General features: G+C 35.8%; 1 protein-coding gene across 1 annotated transcript in view; it reads left to right on the top strand.

The window, feature by feature from the left end:
* PRKCI (protein kinase C iota) overlaps positions 1-18,588 on the top strand; it is a 104,300-nt gene that overhangs the window by 71,193 nt on the left and 14,519 nt on the right. The window contains exons 6-12 of the mRNA XM_049867725.1: positions 490-630; positions 3,749-3,803; positions 4,816-4,874; positions 9,626-9,802; positions 10,182-10,279; positions 10,932-11,018; positions 13,524-13,659. Of these exons, the coding sequence (XP_049723682.1) occupies positions 490-630; positions 3,749-3,803; positions 4,816-4,874; positions 9,626-9,802; positions 10,182-10,279; positions 10,932-11,018; positions 13,524-13,659 (753 nt within the window). The remainder of the gene's footprint in view (positions 1-489; positions 631-3,748; positions 3,804-4,815; positions 4,875-9,625; positions 9,803-10,181; positions 10,280-10,931; positions 11,019-13,523; positions 13,660-18,588) is intronic.

The following is an 18,588-nucleotide window of genomic DNA, read 5'->3' as shown; positions in this document are numbered from 1 at the left end:
TTCCCAGTAGACTGACATTAAAAAGGCTGTGAAATGAAAAGGCACCTTAAGTATTGTTCTTCAAAAGATCAGGGCTTTGGTTTGACCACTGATCAGCCTGGGAGGTTTTATGTTTGTTTGGGAGTTGTCCGTGCATGGCTTTCTCTGCTATGTGCTTTTCAAGTTTAAGTCACTTTTCCCACTTTTATTGTTCTTAATTATCTGAAGACCAAAAAGTCTTGGACTTAAACATAGAAGGCAACATGGTTGCAAGTCTCACTGTGTCTTTAGAACAAGCTCTCTTACCTGTTTATTTTTCCCTGACCTTCATAGGTTTTGAAAAATTATGTATGGGGAAGGTTTTTTTTTTCTTTTCTTTTTTTTTTTTTGGTCACCATGATGAGGGTAATTGAGTTGGAGAAGAAAGCCACTGATTTTCATTATTTTATAAGTAAACGTGAGGAAACGACCTTTTCTGTTAATAAACTATTGTTGAACTACTCTTTCCAGCGTGCCCACTGTGCCATCTGCACTGACCGAATATGGGGACTTGGACGCCAGGGATATAAGTGCATCAACTGCAAACTACTAGTTCATAAGAAGTGCCACAAACTCGTCACAGTTGAATGTGGGCGACATTCTTTGCCACCGGTAAGACACAGCTATCTTTTTTAGTACAGCATAGTTGACAGCACTCCTAGAACAAAGGGGAGGTGCCAGGGAATCACAGTGCAATACATTTATTACAGAACTGGGGTAGGAATACTTCACAGTGCTGGTAACAGCTTTGGACTTGTTATCCAAATAACTAGGGTAATACTGGTTTCTAGGCTATAATTAACTTCTTTGTTTAGCCTGCTACAAAATCCTCTGGTCTAAATTTAGAAAGATGTGGGGTAAACTACTAAAGACTTTTTTTTTCTCTTTAAGCTAAAATTATTAATTTATAGCTCCCATTATTCTAACATCTATACTCTGCAGAGATCAATTAGAAAGAGTCAGAATTATTGAGTTTGCTATTTAGAGTATGATATTCCAAGGAGGGGGTGTTGGCATTTTAAAATTTCATTTTTTTACTTTTATTTTAAATATGTAACTAAAATTTGTTCATAGAAAAAAAGGAATACAAATAAAGAAAAAGACTAAATAAAAATCACCTTAAACTATCTAAAAATCATTGCCGTTTGGTGTATAGCCTTCCATAACTTTTTCTGTGCAAATTTATATGCAAAAATTTAAAAAATTTTTCTGTATGGAAAAAATTTTAACATATATAAAGGTAGATAGAACAGTATAATGAAACTGCCATATTCCACTCACCTAGCTCCAGCAGTTACCAACTCATGGGCAATCTCGTTTCATCTATACTTCCACCCACTTACCCCATACCCCCTTCATATTATTTTGTATTTATTTTAGTACGCACCTCTGTAGGTCCTCTACATATTTTAGTATAGACTCTTTTTAAAAACTAACTAAAAATCAAATATTCATCCAGGAAATGCTTTAATTTTGTTATAAATATCATAATTTTGTTTTGCAGTTTTTATTATGAATCAGGATCCAAGTAAATGTCACATCTTCCAATTAACTGATACGTCTGTTAGATATTTTTTAATTTATTGGTTCCCCCTTCATCTCTTTCTGTATTTTTTTTCCTTTACAATTTAATTGTCGAAGAAACTGCTTTGTCATTTAGAGTGGTGCATAGTTTTGCTTATTGCTTCTCCATGGTGATGTTTAACATGTTCTTTTGGCTTTTTTATTCCCTACATGTAGTAGTTGGATCTAGAGACTTAATTAGATTACAGTTTTGCTTTTGTTTGTGGGATTTTTTTCTTTTTTTTTTTTGAGACTTCTTCGTAGAAGATGGGGTGTTTTTCCATCAGAAGGCACATAATACCTGGTTGTTTGGTTCTTTTACTTACTTTTTAAATGAAAGTGAGATCATACTATGTATACGGTTTTCTAACACATTTTTCATTCTGAACAATGTATTTCGGTCGTCTTTCTATATCAATATAGATGATAGAATGTATTCTCTTTATTTTTTAGCATAAGTTTATTATACGTTGAGGAAAACCAGTTGCTGTTGAGTTGATTCCTACTCGTGGTGATCCCGTGTATATGTCTGTACCATGATTAATTTAACCTGTTCTCTGTGATTGAACATTTGAGTTGTTTTCCAAATTTTCTAATAAAGAAAATCATTATGAACTTCCTGGTAAATTTATATTACTATTTCCGTAAGAATCCAGAAGTAGAATTACTGGATTAAAGGATACGCATTTTTATAAAGATTTGGATGCATCTTTCTAAATTGTCCTCTAGAATGATTATAACATATTTATTCATAAGGTCTTCTTTGGACATAGTGAAAGTAGGTTAATATTGATGGCTCTTTGGTAGTAGAATTATTTAGCTAGTTCATATACATTTAGGAATGGGTTTGTAGTAAAGGCGGAAAAGTTCAGTCCTAAGGAAAAACAGAAGGCCAAAATTTCTGAACGTAATTTATCCAAGTTACTGTTGATATTGTTGAGAGTTCTTAGGTGCTGTAATACCTTGTATAAGTTCATAAATATAGAAGGAAAGATGGGCAGGGTTAGAGATTATATTGATACTTTAGGATGAGGACTGAAAATATTTAAACATCCATAAGGTTACTTACAAGCCTCTCTCTAAGACAGCCTTAAAATTATGGCTGTGACTGTGTGCTTCTTGAGTTTAACTCTTTCCTGCTGGTTGTTCATTAAACTTGAATCCAAATTAATGAATTAATAAAAATTTTAATTTGAATTAGCATTGTTCCTGAGGTTATTGGCAGTTACTTGGTTAAGTTAGTTTCTAGGAGGTATTTCTTTTAATTTTTTGGGCCACAGACACATTGAGCATCTTCAGAAAAATGGAAAACCCACAGAAATTTATATATAATTTTAAGAGGTTTTTAGACAAGCTGAAGCCTATCTCTGGACCTCAGCTAAATGACTCATATTCTAGAGACTCCTTTTGCCAGGGACTTGAAAAAGCATATGGGCTTGAAGGAAGAATAGGTAGTGTAGAAGAGAAATAAGTCAGAGTATTCAGGAGTTTCATTTGAGGTATAATTTGATGTCGCTTTAATGAACTAAAATTAGTTTTGTGTTTTTTCTGCTATCTGTAAAATATGACTAACATTACCTCATTCACAAAAATATTGTATATTTTTGTTGTTGTTGTATGCCATTGAGTGGATTCTGACTCACAGCGACCCTATAGGACATAGTAGAACTACCTCATAGAGTCTCCTAGGCTGCTGTTGTCTTTACAGAAGCAGAGTGCCACAGAGCAGCTGGTAGGCTCGAACCTCTGACCCCTTGGTTAGCAGCTGAATGTTTAACCATTGCATCACCTTGGCGTTTCTTCATTCACAAAAATATTATATGGTTTCATACAATAAAATTACAGTAAATTAAATATATTAACAAGTTATATTTTTCCAAATTTAAATTTTAATATGTTGTGTCTCGTTGGGAGCCCTGGTGGTGCAGTGGTTAAGAGCTATGGCTGCTAACCAAAAAGTCAGCAGTCGGAATCTACCACCTGCTCCTTGGAAACCCTAGGGGCAGTTCTGCTCTATCCTGTAGGGTCACTCTGAATCGGAATTGACTCTGTGGCAGTGGGTTTTGGTTTTGGTGTCTCCCTGAAATAATGTTGCCTCTGGATTTATAAAGCTATTGAAATTTTAAAAGAATTCACTGAGTTATTTTATCTCTGGAAATTTTTGTAGGAACCAATGATGCCCATGGATCAGTCATCCATGCATTCGGACCATGCACAGACAGGTAGGAATGATGCTGGCATGAACTGTTGTTCATTGACACTACTGCTTGTGGTGACTCTGTTCTTCCAAATAAAAGTACCACTTTGCAGTGGTAAGATCAGTCACAATACTAATCATACACAGTTGGCATTTTAAAATGTAACAGTGTAAACTAAAACAAATGTGTTTTCTCTAGTTTAGATAATTTTCTTTTGAAATCCCTTTAATTCAGCAAACCTTTTTTTTTATGCAATAAGGAGAAAATAGAAGGACTAAGTATACTAATATTATGACAATGTTCAAATGACCTGTTTTTATTAAAAGCTTTATTATTAGAAGTAGAAATTATGTAAAAGATATAAAAATGCAGTCTAGAAAGTGTAAAATAGATCATGTGAGTTAAAACATCAGATATGTACAAAACCTTAAATACTTCTCTGGAAACTTTGAGATCAGTTAAAAGAGGCAGAACACCCTATGCTGGCCTGAATCAGGAAAGCGAAGGCAAGGGCGTTTTTCTGGAAGGACAGAATACAGTCTCTTGGTCTTGGAAAAAGCTGATTATATGAAGCATAGGCTTTTCTGCCCTGATGAGCTTCAAGGAGTAGCCTAGAGTCCCATCTTTGCCAGTTCTTTACTTGTTATATGTAGTAGTAGTTTGAGTATGAAGGGAATGAAAAGTCATACTAAAATAATTAAATAGCATTTATAGCATCACCCTTATAGAAGGGATTGTTGAATTAATTTGTAAAGAGGAAAAATGTTTAAAAAATAGGAAAAATATCTTCTAAAACCAGTACTTGGCTACCAGGTTGGTCCTCTTCTCTTTACCCCCGCTGAAGGTTATAATTTGACTCTTCCACTTACGTGCAATTTGTTATTATTAGGACAGGTGTTTAATTTTAAATGATGAAGACTTATTTAGAAATACAACAAAGTCAAATTGAGAAAAATTTTATGTTAAACTCAGTTAATGGATGCTATGTTGTTCTTCCTCTTTTATTTTTTTTTAATGTTTGGGATTGGGTTTTCAGTAATTCCATATAATCCTTCAAGTCATGAGAGCTTGGACCAAGTTGGTGAAGAAAAGGAGGTAAGATAATTTGTTTTATTGTGCATTATGTCATCAGCTTTTTAGTAAAATCTGACAGCTTAAAAATATGATAAATTGACTTCCTTAGGTTTGGGATTGTCATAGTACAATACAGGAATATTTTTTAATGATTACAGAGTTTTAATTCTGATTTAATTATTAATTGAATTATTACTTCAGCTTGAGTTAGAACATAACTTATTTTAAGATGTTGTTGTTGTTGTCAGGTGCTGTTGTGTCAATTCTGACTCATAGCGACCCTACACACAACAGAATGAAACTGCCCGGTCCTGAGCCATCCTTACAATCGTTGTTATGCTTGAGTTTATTGTTGGAGCCACTGTGTCAGTCCACCTCGTTGAGGGTCTTCCCCTTTTCCGCTGACCTTGTACTCTGCCAAGCATGATGTCTTTCTCCAGGCACTGATCCCTCCTGACAACATGTACAAAGTATGTAAGACGCAGTCTCACCATCCTTGCCTCTAAGGAGCGTTCTGGTTGTACTTCTTCCAAGACAGATTTGTTCGTTCTTCTGGCAGTCCGTGGTGTATTCAATATTCTTCGCCAACACCACACTTTGAAGGCTTCGGTTCTTCTTCGGTCTCCCTTATTCATTGTCCAGCTTTCACATGCATGTGATGTGATTGAAAATACCATGGCTTGGGTCTGGCCCACCTTAGTCTTCAAGGTGACATCTGTGCTCTTCAACGCTTTGAAGAGGTCCTTTGCAGCAGATTTACCCAATGCGGTGCATCTTTTGATTTCTTGACTGCTGCTTCCATGGCTGTTGATTGTGGAGCCAAGTAAAATGAAATCCTTGACAACTTCAGTCTTTTCTCTGTTTATCATGATGTTGCTCATTAGTCCAGTTGTGAGGATTTTTGTTTTCTTTATGTTGAGGTGCAGTCCGTACTGAATGAAGGCTGTGGTCTTCGATCTTCATTAGTAAGTGCTTCAAATCCTCTTCACTTTCAGCAAGCAATGTTGTGTCATATGCGTATCGCAGGTTGTTAATGAGTCTTCCTCCAATCCTGATGCCTCGTTCTTCTTCGTATAGTCCAGCTTCTTGTATTATTTGTTCAGCATACAGATTGAATAGGTATGGTGAAAGAATACAACCCTGACGTGCACCTTTCCTGACTTTAAACCAATGAGTATCCCCTTGTTCTGTCCGAACAACTGCCTCTTGATCTATGTAAAGGTTCCTCACGAGCACAATTAAGTGCTCTGAAATTCCCATTCTTTGCAATGTTCATTTTCTGAATAGCAGCAGAACATTTTAAGATAGCATAATCTAAAAGTTACAGTGTATTTAAGAATAGTGTTTAGAATATTTGGTAGTATTCTTTAAATACATTGTAGACCCTTGTATTTTGTGGGTGAATTGTTTATTTAAACTATAAGTGATTAAACATCTTAACTGCCACTGTTTTTTTCTATTAAGCATTTTATCAGTCTTTAGAACAAAATCGTTTTTAATTAACAACATTTAATTAACATAAACGATGTTTTGAAGAAAGCTTGTAGTAAAAAAGATTACCATCCCTCACATCTCTTCCTGCTTCTCAGAGGCAGCACTTTGTAGCTCTTTCTGGTTGTCTTCATAACTCTGAATAATGTTTATAACTTTGTTTCTCAATTTTTCAACTTTATTTATTCCTGCCTATGAAAGATTGAATTACTTCTCCCTTTCCTTTTTCTTTCCAGTGTTTTGGCAGGTGTATTGTTTTGCTCTTCTCTTGATTGCTTTCTTAAAAGGAAAAAAGAAAACTTTTTGTTGGAAAATTTCAAGCATAAGTAAAAGTAGAGGAGTAGTACACCTTCTCACTTACCAACATGGTTAGGTTCCAAAGATCAAGTCATTATGCAAACAGTAGCATTGTATAAAATACTCGCCATTTCCTGTGCTGGCTTCCACTCCTCCCCAGCCCCAGCCCTCCCAGCTGGGCGCTGAGGCCCCTCTCTACCTTTGATGTTTTTGGACTTACCCTCGCTCAGCTAGCTGGAATCCAGATCCATGCTGCAGGCTCCTAGCTTGGGCTCTGCGGTGAACTGGATGTGGGAAGCAGGATGGCATGGGCTGGGCGGTGCATGGTGGCCTTGGCCAGGGCAACTCCGTAGAGGCGAGTGCTGCCTATGCCCTTCTCCCAGTGCCCGCTGGCCAGTGATGCAGGAGGAGGGAGGAGAGGCATAAGCTGGGAGAAACTGGAGTGTCACGTGCCCGGCAGTTTCCAAACTGGGGTTAAATACCCCAGGGGTGGCACCACTCCTCCCTCTGTGCACCCTGGAGGAGCTGCACATGGCAAGGGTGTGCGGATTGGAGGGGTCATTAGTGTGCAAAATAGTAAAAATAGTTGGCTAGTAGATTTTTTACTATGGTCCTAAATGTGAAATGACAGATAACAAAATAGTAAGTGAGGAAAAGGTGTATACAAGAAAAACCCTGTATGCATTACCTAGTTAAAACACATTATTAATACCTGGCCAATTTTGCTGCTTCTATCTGCTTCTCTTACTCCTATAATATTTTGAAGCAAATCTGTTGTTACCTATTAAATCTCATATCTTAGTTTCTTGCTCTATCAATTTTAGACATTATGTTGTCTCCCCTTCAACCATCCATACTCTTTCTTCCAGCTTTTCTCTTTTAGTTATGTATTTATTTTTACATTGCAAAGATTTTAACATTTATATTCCATCCTGCAACTACAACCAAATCTTTCATGTAAGATTGCCATTATTCCTGAAATTTTTGAAAACATTTACCAGGAAAGCCGTCTGATTCTGGAGTTTTCTTTGCAGAAAGAATTTTAGTTGTTGATCTTATGTCTAAATAGATTTAGGGAAATTCAGATTCTTCATTTCTTCTTTGTCTGTTTTATTTCTTGAAATTTCTTCATTTTACCATATATTTTCAAATTTATGGACATAAAGTGAATTTCTGAGACTATGAAGTGATACTGTTTTTCACTCCTGATACAGATTATTGTGCGTTCTCTTTTTCATTAATCTTGCCAGAAGGTTATCAGGTATCAGTCTTCTCAAAGAACCAACTTAAAAGAAAATTATTGTAATACAATATATTTAACACAAAATTTGCCATTGTAACCATTTTTTAGTATATAATTCAGTGACATTAATTACATTCACCATGTTGTATAAGCACAACCACTATCTTTTGAAAAGTTTTCCATCACCCCAAACAGAAGCTCAGTACCCCTTAAGCAGTAACTCTCATTTCCCCCTCCCATCTAACCTGGTAGCCACTAATAAACTTTTGGCTGTATGCATTTGCTTATTCTAGATATTTCATATAAGTGGGGTCATACAATATTTGTTCTTTTGTGTCTGACTTATTTCACTTTTTTTTTTAATTGTGGGAAATATACATGTCACAAAGAATTTGCCATCTCAACAATTTTCACATTTAGGTTTAGTGAAATTATGTTCATGGTATTCAACCATCACCCTTATCCTTTCTCAGAATCTTCCATCACTCTTAACAGAAGTTCATTGTCCTCTAAACGTTGAGTCTTCCTTTTCCCCTACCCTCTGCTTTCCCCTTAGTGACCACTAATAAACTTAGATCTCTATACACTTGCCTATTCTAGATTTCACGTAAATGGGATCATAAAGTAAGTGTCCTTTTGTGACTCACTTACTTTACTCAGCATAATGTTTTCAAGGTTCATCCATGTAGCATTTATCAGGACTTCATTTCTCTTTATGTATGTATATACCACATTTCATTTATCCATCTGATGGAAATAGCCATATTTAGGCTATTTCCACCTTTTGGCTATTGTGAGTAGTACTGCCGTGAACACTGGTATACAGATACCTGTTTGCATTTTTGCTTTCAGTTCTTTGGGTACATACCTGGGAGTGGAATTGCTGGGTCATATAGTAATTCTATGTTCAGCATTTTGAGGAACCACCAAACTGCTTTCTACAATGACTGTATTATTTTACAATCCTACCAGCAGTGGATGAGGATTAGCATAGTGGTTTCAAAGTTCATCCATGTCATAGCATTTGTCAGAACCTCATTTCTCTTTATGACTGAATTCTTTTTAGTCTTTTCTATAAATAGCTAGAAGCTTAAGTTTCTCGTTGTCAGTGGATTAGAAAGCTGACTTTGTCATCCTGTAGGGCCTTGGTATGCAGTGGAAAAGAATGTCTTCCATTAGCTGAACTGCTTCATGCTTATTTTCTGCCTGTAGTTTCTAAAAATGTCTCTGAATATGTCCTCTCACTAGCTCAGATTTCATATGCTTCCAGCAGACTCTTTCATCTTGATGTCCCATTGTCACTTCTAATTTAGATATGAAACACCAAGCTCATTATCTCCAACAACCCTGTCCATCTTATCCTCTCTCTACACTTTATCTTCCCTATCAGTGGTACCTCCAATCTCCCACTCACCAAAGTTTGTGTCATTTTTTAATTCTTGCATCTCCATTACCCTCGTGACAAAAAGTTACCAGCTAGCTCCTTTTTAAGACATCCTTAATGTTTCTCTGATTTCAACTCCATTCTCACCACCACTGCACTGACTTCAACTCACAAACTCATCCTAGCTCTTACGTAGTTAGATTATATGCTCTAGAATGATGTAAGAAAGGAATTATTAAGAGCTTAAATCAGAAAATATTTTAAATCGTTACAGGTATTATTACTAGGTCTTAGAAATACGATGTATTATGCAGAATACTTCCAGGTATAACTCTTGGAGATAAATGTTCTCAACAGGCAATGAACACCAGAGAAAGTGGCAAAGCTTCATCCAGTTTAGGACTTCAGGATTTTGATTTGCTCCGGGTTATAGGAAGAGGAAGTTATGCCAAAGTACTTCTGGTTCGATTAAAAAAAACAGATCGTATTTATGCAATGAAAGTTGTGAAAAAGGAGCTTGTCAATGATGATGAGGTAAGCACAGTACAATGTTCATGCTTTATTATTTCAGTCTACTTTTCTAAATATATGCTTCAAAACAGATTATATAAGAGATATTTTACCTATTATTAGATTTTTTAAAAATAGAAATCAAATCACATCATCACGGGAAAGTACATGAGGTTCATACAAATTTTCTAGACATGTTCATTATATTGAAAGATTTACTAGTGGTTTTTTTTTTGTATGTAAGTCGTTGTGTCATGGTATCAATGGTTTTGGTATTAAACTTATAAACTAGCTGCTAATAATTACTTTTGTGATAATTCAGTTGCTAAGAACAAATTTATCATTAGATTTGATGATGCCATTTCAGTTTGACATCATATATTTCTTTTGTTTTTTAAAATAGGATATTGATTGGGTGCAGACAGAGAAGCATGTTTTTGAGCAGGCATCCAATCATCCTTTTCTTGTTGGGCTGCATTCTTGCTTTCAGACCGAAAGCAGGTAAGATTGAAAGATAATGGCATGATTACTGGGCTTTACCCATTTGTATACTACACTAACCCTTTCTACTATAATTCATGGAGTAGAAGTCATGGAGAAGGACACAACAGTACTATGCTTATAATTTCTTGCAATTTATATTCCAATCGGTGAGAGCAATTTGACATGGGTCAGCATTAGGAAATTACCTGCTTTAGGCAAAAAAAAAAAAAAAAAAAAAGCTGAGCCATGATTGTGACAGTAGAAATCCAACCTTTTAAATAATCCCAGGATCCTAGTTTTAGGATTTATGGTTTCTCTAGAGTTTCGCTGGTGTGGGGAGGAAGGAGAACATGACTTATTTATCTTAAGTGGCAGTTGAAAATTCCTTACCTAGTAAGTGCTAAAATTTGGGTTGGGAGTAAGTGGTTGTGGATCGCAAGTGGTACAACTTTAGAAGAGAAGTAAAAGTTACAGAATTATCATCATGTTGGTTTAAACAGCTTTCTATTCCTGCTGCCCTTTGTTTGCACCAAATTCCTGCCATCTCTATTAAGGGTAAATCATATAGAATGCTGCCTCTGTTGTGACTGATTTCTGTAGTGTTTAAAATGCCAAGTTACACTACCCTATTTTGGATCATGGTTTCATGGATCCTTTCTTGTGTTTTTAGGTTGTTCTTTGTTATAGAGTATGTAAATGGAGGAGATCTAATGTTTCATATGCAGAGACAAAGAAAACTTCCCGAAGAACATGCCAGGTAAGTTTTTTGTTTATCGTTTGTGTCGAATTTTTTGTGGGGAAGTGACTTTTTATGTGCCAGTAGTCGAAAACAGTAAATAATTCATTTATTTTGATACTAGTTAATTTTTTATAAGTATGTTGGGGCTGAGCTAAAAGTTAGTTCACATTACACTGTAATCATAATATGTATTCTAGAATGTATTTAGTGCTTTCTAAGCAATTAAAAGTTTAAACAGTAGTGAAAGGAAAACCTTTAGTTTTCATTTAGTACTACAACCAGTTATTTTCAAATATTTTTTATGTTGAGCATCAAGTCACTTAAATAAATGATGAATTTACAAATACTTATTAATCTTAATCAGTTTGCAGTGATTTCTGTTTGACAATTTTTTATTAGAAAGTTGTTCAATAGATATTTGAGAGTAATAACAGTTCCTCTTAAACTATTATATGATTCTGTTTTTCCTCTAATTATAAATTTGAATTGTTCTGCCTTTGACTTTTTCTCTGTTCATGAATAAGAGAGAAGAGTGTTAAATATTAATTTTGTGCCTTTAATTTGATATTATTATAAAAGATTATAAATCATATGTGGGAGGAGTTAGGTGGGGAGGAATCATGAAATATTTGACCTTATACCGATTGACTGTGACCTTAGATAAACAGTTTAATCCATCGGTGCCATGTTTGTGTGGGATTTTTTTTTTTTTTTTAACTCATAGTTAGCAGTATTTCCTGCTTCATAAGAGTAATGCCAAAATGAAACATGAGTTTCTATATGCATGTAATTATTAAATGGAGAACATAGGTTAGAGATTTCATTTTAAAAATTAATTTAATAGAAACCTCTCTCACCAATTATTTCTTGTCAAAAAGAGAAATTGCCCTTGAATTTTATAAGAATGTATAAGCCATACTAATCTAATGTTAAGCCCAAACTTTTTTTTTTTTCTTTTTCTGTTCGTTTATATTTAGACTTTATCAAATGGTCGCCCTTCACAGCAAAGCTGTGAACATAGCTAGTATTTGTTCCTACTTTGTTTAGTTGGGCTTGGGGGAGGTGGTGTGGTTTTTACTGTATTAAAGTGCTGATTCTGGTTTTATACCTTTTTTTTTTTTGCTTTTTTTAAGAACCAAAGAAGAGGTCAAGCTCCTTGATCATAGAATTAAGTAGCTAGAAGGTGTGCATACACACCGCTAAGCGGGATCATGATAACGTGCCACCAAAGTGGCTATAAACTACAAAAGAAGTCTCATCATTGTTTTAATTTTATGCTTTATAACATGGATAACATTCTTTATAATTTTGTTTAGTTTCATTTTTGTTATTTATGCCAACATTTCTGGTTATCATCAGTAAGCTAGTAGTAATTTTAAAAAGTTCTTACTTTAATGTTAAATTTTATGAGTAGCTTCTTTTAGTTCCTGTTCTGAAATCTTAGTATGAATTTATAGTGGGTTCTTAGCCTTTCTGGGGTCGTCAGTCCCATATAGAAGTGTTGAAAGTTGTGGAAACTTTCTAGAAAATGTACATATGACTTTGCCTTCACTTCAAGGAGGAGTATGGACTGGCCGAAGTCCATCCAAGGACACAGATTAAAAACCCCTGTTTCAGACTTTCAGGTTACCAACTTCATGAAAAATAGTAAGTCTAAGCTAGATTGAAACTTTTATAATTGTGTTTTGGGCCCAGATGTTTTAAAGTGGTGCTTCAATTTTTTTTTTTTTTTAATTAATTTTTATTGTGCTTTAAGTGAAAGTTTACAGATCAGGTCAGTCTCTCATACAAAAATTTACATACATCTTTCTGTGTACTCCTAATTGATCTCCCTCTGATGAGATAGCACAGCACTTCCCTCCACTCTCTCTCCTCATGTCCATTTGGGTAGCTTCCGGCCTCCTCTGCCCTCTCATCTCCCCTTCAGACAGGAGATGCCAACATAGTCTCATGTGACCACTTGATCCAAGAAGCTTGTTCTTCACCATTCTCATTTTCCATCCCCTATTCTAGTCCAATCCCTGTCTGAAGAGTTGGCTTTGGGAATGGTTCCTGCCCTGGGGTAACAGAAGGTCTGGGGTCCATGCCCTCCAGGGTCCCTCCCGTCCCAGTCTGACCATTATGTCTGGTCTTTTTACGAGAATTTGGGGTCTGCGTCCCACTGCACTCCTGCTCTCTCAGGGTTTCTCTGTTGAGTTCCCTGTCAGGGCAGTCATCGGTTATTGCCTGACACCATCTAGCTCTTCTGGTCACAGGCTGATGTAGTCTCTGGTTTATGTGGTCCTTTTTGTCTCTTAGGCTCATAATTATTTTGTGTCTTTGGTGTTCTTCATTCTTCCTTGTTCCAGGTGGGTGCAATTTGGTTTTTAGTGTTAGATCCTAAAATCATCGGAAGGAAAAAAATCTTTAAACATGATTTTTATATTTCTGTTTGCAGGTGGGGGTAGACCTTATATTCCTTCTTCTAACAGCTTGCCACAATGTAAATATGGGAATCAAATATGCCTTTTTTTTTTTCTTTAGATTTTACTCTGCAGAAATCAGTCTAGCATTAAATTATCTTCATGAGCGAGGGATAATATATAGAGATTTGAAATTGGACAATGTATTACTGGACTCTGAAGGACACATTAAACTCACTGACTATGGGATGTGTAAGGTGAGGAAAAATATTTCTAATTACCAAGAAGGCCTTCAGCAACTCATAAACCCCAAACCCAGTGCCGTCGAGTAGATTCCGACTCATAGCGACCCTACAGGGCAGAGTGGAGCTGCCCCATAGAGTTTCCAAGGAGCGCGTGGCGGATTCGAACTGCCGACCCTTTGGTTAGCAGCCATAGCACTTAACCACTACGCCACCAGGGTTTCCTCAGCAACTGATAAAAAAAAAAAATAGTGCGGCCTTAATAAAAAAGCTTCATGTTTAGAGATGGGGAAATGATTGCTAATTGGTTTGTTACACTTTTTGGAATTATAACTTAAAAACAAATGTACTTTTTTCTTAAACATTTGCCAAATTCCATATATTCTGTGTTACATGGGCTATAATTATCTTATTAAATCAGAGTTAATTTCTTCTTGTCTGTAACTTTTTTTAAATTGTAAAAAGATATGTAACAGCATTTGCCAACTCAAGTTAATTTTTTGTTTTGAAAGTTGTGACACAATCAAAGAAAAGTTGGAAATAAAAATTGCCTATGATCCCACTCCCTGAACACAACTACTTCCGTATCACCTTCCAGCTTTGCCATTTAGTGACTCTTTAATTAAATAATGGTTTGAGGATTTTCCTATGATATCTATCATTTTATATATTTAAAATGTAAACATATGATCTAGAGTATAATTTTTTTTAATAATAGAATAAAATAAGAATTTTAGTTACTTTCAGAAAGATAAGGTGTTTTTATTAATTGATGCTTTATTCTTTTGTAACAATGCTTATATAAGGTTTAACCTTCAATGACATAACTGTTCAGCATATGTTAGAAAATAAAACCTTCAACTACTTTTGCTTTTATGTACAAAACGTAAAGCCATTTTTCTTATGATATTCTTTTAATTTTTGTTATGTAAATATTTAATAATAAATAGACTAGTAAATTAACCCGAGTATCCATCACACAGATTTGTGTCTCCTTTTTGATCTTTCTGTCATTTTAACCCAGTAGATATTTTTTTTCCCTTCCTTTGCAAAAGAAAAATGACAATAATAAAGCATTCTTACAGTTCTCGAGAGAAAATTTGTTGTTGTTAGTTGCCCTCAGATTGATTCCGACTCATGGCAACCCCACATGTGTATAGGGTAAAACTACTCCACAGAATCTTCAAGGCTGTGACCTTTCAGAAGCAGATTGCCAGGCCTCTCTTCTGAGGCACCACTAACCCAGCCCAGTGCTGTCGAGTCGATTCCAACTCATACTGGGAGGGTTCAAATTGCCAACCTTTCAGCTAGTGGTCAAGCATTTGACTGTTTGTGCCACCCAGGAACTCAAGAAAAAATAAAACTAAAAACTATAAAGAATGTTCACCTTGTTATAAAGTATACAAATTAAAACAATAATGAGACTTTTTTTTGCATGTCAGATACTGGTTTTAAAATTATAATAGTCTGTATTTATAAGAATTTAATGAAATGGGTGTTCTCATATGTCATTGGTGGGTGTAAAAATTGTTACAACCTTTTCAAAAGCAGTTTGATGGAATGTATTAGGGATATTCTGAGTAAATATTTTGGATTATGAGTAGAGTTTATGATCAAAAAAAATTTTTTTTTTTTTTTTGGCTATAACAAAGAGAAATTTATTTCCTCACAGTAAAGTAGGCTAAAAGTCCAAATTCAGGGTGTCAGCTCCAGGGGAAGGCCCTCTCTCTCTCTGTTCGCTCTGGAGGAAGGTCCTTGTCTTCAATCTTCCCCTGGTCAAGGAACTTCTCAAGCGCGGGGACCCCTGGTCCAAAGACGTGCTCTGGTCCTGGTGCTGCTTTCTTGGTGGTATGAGGTCCCCAGCTCTCTGCTTGCTTCCCTTTCCTTTTATCTCTTGAGAGATAGAAGGTGGTGCAGGCCATACCCCAGGGAAACTCACTTTATCTTGGATCAGGGAGGTGACCCCCCACCCTAATCCTCTCAACATAAAATTACAATCATAAAATGGAGGGCAACCACACAGTACTGGGAATCATGGCCTAACCAATTTATATACACAAATTTTTGGGGGGTGGGGTACATAATTCAATCTATGACAATCATGTAAAATAAAAAGTTATTGAAGATTAAAAATCGAAGCGTACATCTGGGGGCAGGTGAAGGGCTCCTTCCTGCTTTGTTTGTGCCCTGGCCCTTCCAGAAGCTGTTTCCTACCCTCAAGTGTCTTTTTTTTTTATATATATAATAATATTCTATTGTGTTTAATGTGAAAATTTACGCAGTACATTAAGTTCTCATTTAACAGTTTCTACACAGATTATTCAGTGATATTGGTTGCGTTTTTTGCGTTGTGTCGTCATTCTCATTGATTCCATTCTGGTTTGGTTGTACCATTTCCAATATTCTAGCTTCCCTGCCCCCTTACCTTCTCATCTTTGCTTTAGAGTAATTGTTTTTTTTGTTTTACTGGGTTGGTCCTTTTTTCAAAAAAATTTTTTATTGTGCTTTAAGTGAAAGTTTACAAACCAAGTCAGTCTCTCATACAAAAATTTATATATACCTTGCTATATACTCCTAGCTGCTCTCCCCTAATGAGACAGCATACTCCTTCCCTCCACTCTCTGTTTTCGTGTCCATTCAGCCAGCTTCTGACCCCCTCTGCCCTCCCATCTCCCCTCCAGACGGGAGATACCAAAATAGTCTCATGTGTCTACTTGATCCAAGAAGCTCAATCCTCACCAGTATCATTTTCTATCCCATAGTCCAGTCCACTCCATGTCTGAAGAGTTGGCTTTGGGAATGGTTCCTGTCTTGGGCTAACAGAAGGTCTGGGGACCATGACTTCTGGGGTCCTTCTAGTCTCAGTCATACCATTAAGTCTGGTCTTTTTACCAGAATTTGAGGTCTGCCTCTCACTGCTCTCCTGCTCCCTCAGGGGATTCTCTGTTGTGTTCCCTGTCAGGGCAGTCATCGGTTGTAACTGGGCACCATCTAGTTCTTCTGGTCTCAGGCTGATACAGTCTCTGGTTTATGTGGCCCGTTCTGTCTCTCGGGCTCATGATTACCTTGTATCTTTGGTGTTCCTCATTCTCCTTTGCTTAGGTTGAGACCAATTGATGCATCTTTATGATCAAGATTTTTATAGTAGTTTATGATAAATATTATAAATAACCTAAATGACCACTGATACGTAGATTGATAAGGGAAACTATGGAGTGACCACAAAACATGGCATTATGAAGCCATTTAAGATGTTTACAGAGAATTCATATAATTTAAAACACTTATAATGTAACATGAAGTAAAAATTTAAAGAGTAGAATTGTGTAGTTAGGTAGCCTGACATATTTATTCTGCTTTCTTTTCTGTATTTTCTAAGTTACTGTAATGAGCAGTGAGCATGCATTACTTAAATAATGCATGTATAATAATCACAAAAAGGAATGAAAAGTTCCTTTTCTTTTTTTCTTTATCCAAGAAGATGTGGGAATCCTGTTTTGCTTGGCAGATATTATTAGAGAAAAATTACTTAATATTTTGTTCTCTCATGTAAAAATAGCATTGGTTTGTTATAGATTCTCATTCCTTACAGAAATTCTCAACCAAGTTTGTCAGGCTCTTTGATAAATCTCAGTGATATTATTTAGTAGGTCTTTAAACTGGTTTTCCTGCCTACCTCCCTCTCTACCATTCCCCCTTCTCCAGGAGCTGCTTCGTTTTATTAGTGGGAAAAGACACAGGGGTTAGAACCTCTTCCCAAAGACTTGACTGACAGTACTTTGTGTCTTCTCTCACCACCACCTCTACACCCTTGTGGTGTTGAGATTTATGAGAAATGAACCCCCTCAAAGTTTGAATGCTCCCATCTTGACTTAAAGTCAATATTTAAACTTATTAAAGTCTGCAGATTTTTAATTTCATGGAAGTATTGAATGAATTTCTTTTGCTTATAACAATTGCTTGTGAAACCTGAAACACTAAATTTTTTTTTTGTTTCCCCAGAAATACTTCCTTCAGGTTTAACTAATTTCTTCAGGTTCTCACAAGATGTTTTTATATAAAGAGTGCAGAAAGATAGTGATGACCGGAGGCATTTGAAAACTTGAATTAATATCTTCAGACTTAATGTTTACAATATTTTATGAACATTGCTTTTATTGAATGAAAACCTTTAGCCATTTTATGAATTGATGTGACTTTATTTTTTCATCAGTAGGAGAATTTTAATAGTAACATCTATGTTATGGTAGATAATTTAGCTGATGGGCATAGGCTCCTATATTGAGTGAGTGAATGATTTAGCATAGCTCTGTTACGATCAACAGACTGAATCCCTTGCTGTAATTGTCTTGAAAATGCATGCCATTTATCGTAAGAATGTATGACAAGCCATTGCCAACAGTATAAAGCAGCTTAAAATTGCATTAATATTTCTTAGTATATAAAAATTATAGATATATATATTCCTATTAGGAATCATAAAAAATCCTTGGGAGTCTCAACGTATTACTAAATATTTTTTCTAGATGTTTATAGCAGTGTTGTTTATAACAGTTATATATCATATACCTGTTTCCATTGACTTGAGTCTCAGAGGGTTTCTGAGGCTGTAAATCTTTAGGGAAGCAGACTGTCACATCTTTCTCCCACGGAGTGGCTGGTGGGTTGGAACTGCCGATTTTTTCAATTAGCAGCCGAGCACTTAACCGCTGCACCACCAGGGCTTCTAGTGTTTATGTAAAGCTAAAACACCAAACCCACTGCCATCAAGTTGATCTCAACTCATAGTGACCCTATAGGACAGAGTGGAACTGCCTCACAAGGTTTCCTAGAACAACTGATGGATTTGAACTGCTGATCTTACTGGTTAGCAGCCGAGGTCTTAACCACTGGATCATCAGGGCTCCAATATTATATATAAAAGAGTAGAATTTGCAGAAAAAT

This window comes from Elephas maximus, chromosome 23 (assembly GCF_024166365.1).
Source record: "Elephas maximus indicus isolate mEleMax1 chromosome 23, mEleMax1 primary haplotype, whole genome shotgun sequence".
NCBI classification, from domain to species: domain Eukaryota; kingdom Metazoa; phylum Chordata; class Mammalia; order Proboscidea; family Elephantidae; genus Elephas; species Elephas maximus.
The sequence above is the reverse complement of the archived record's forward strand: the minus strand, read 5'-3'. Positions and strand labels throughout refer to the sequence as shown.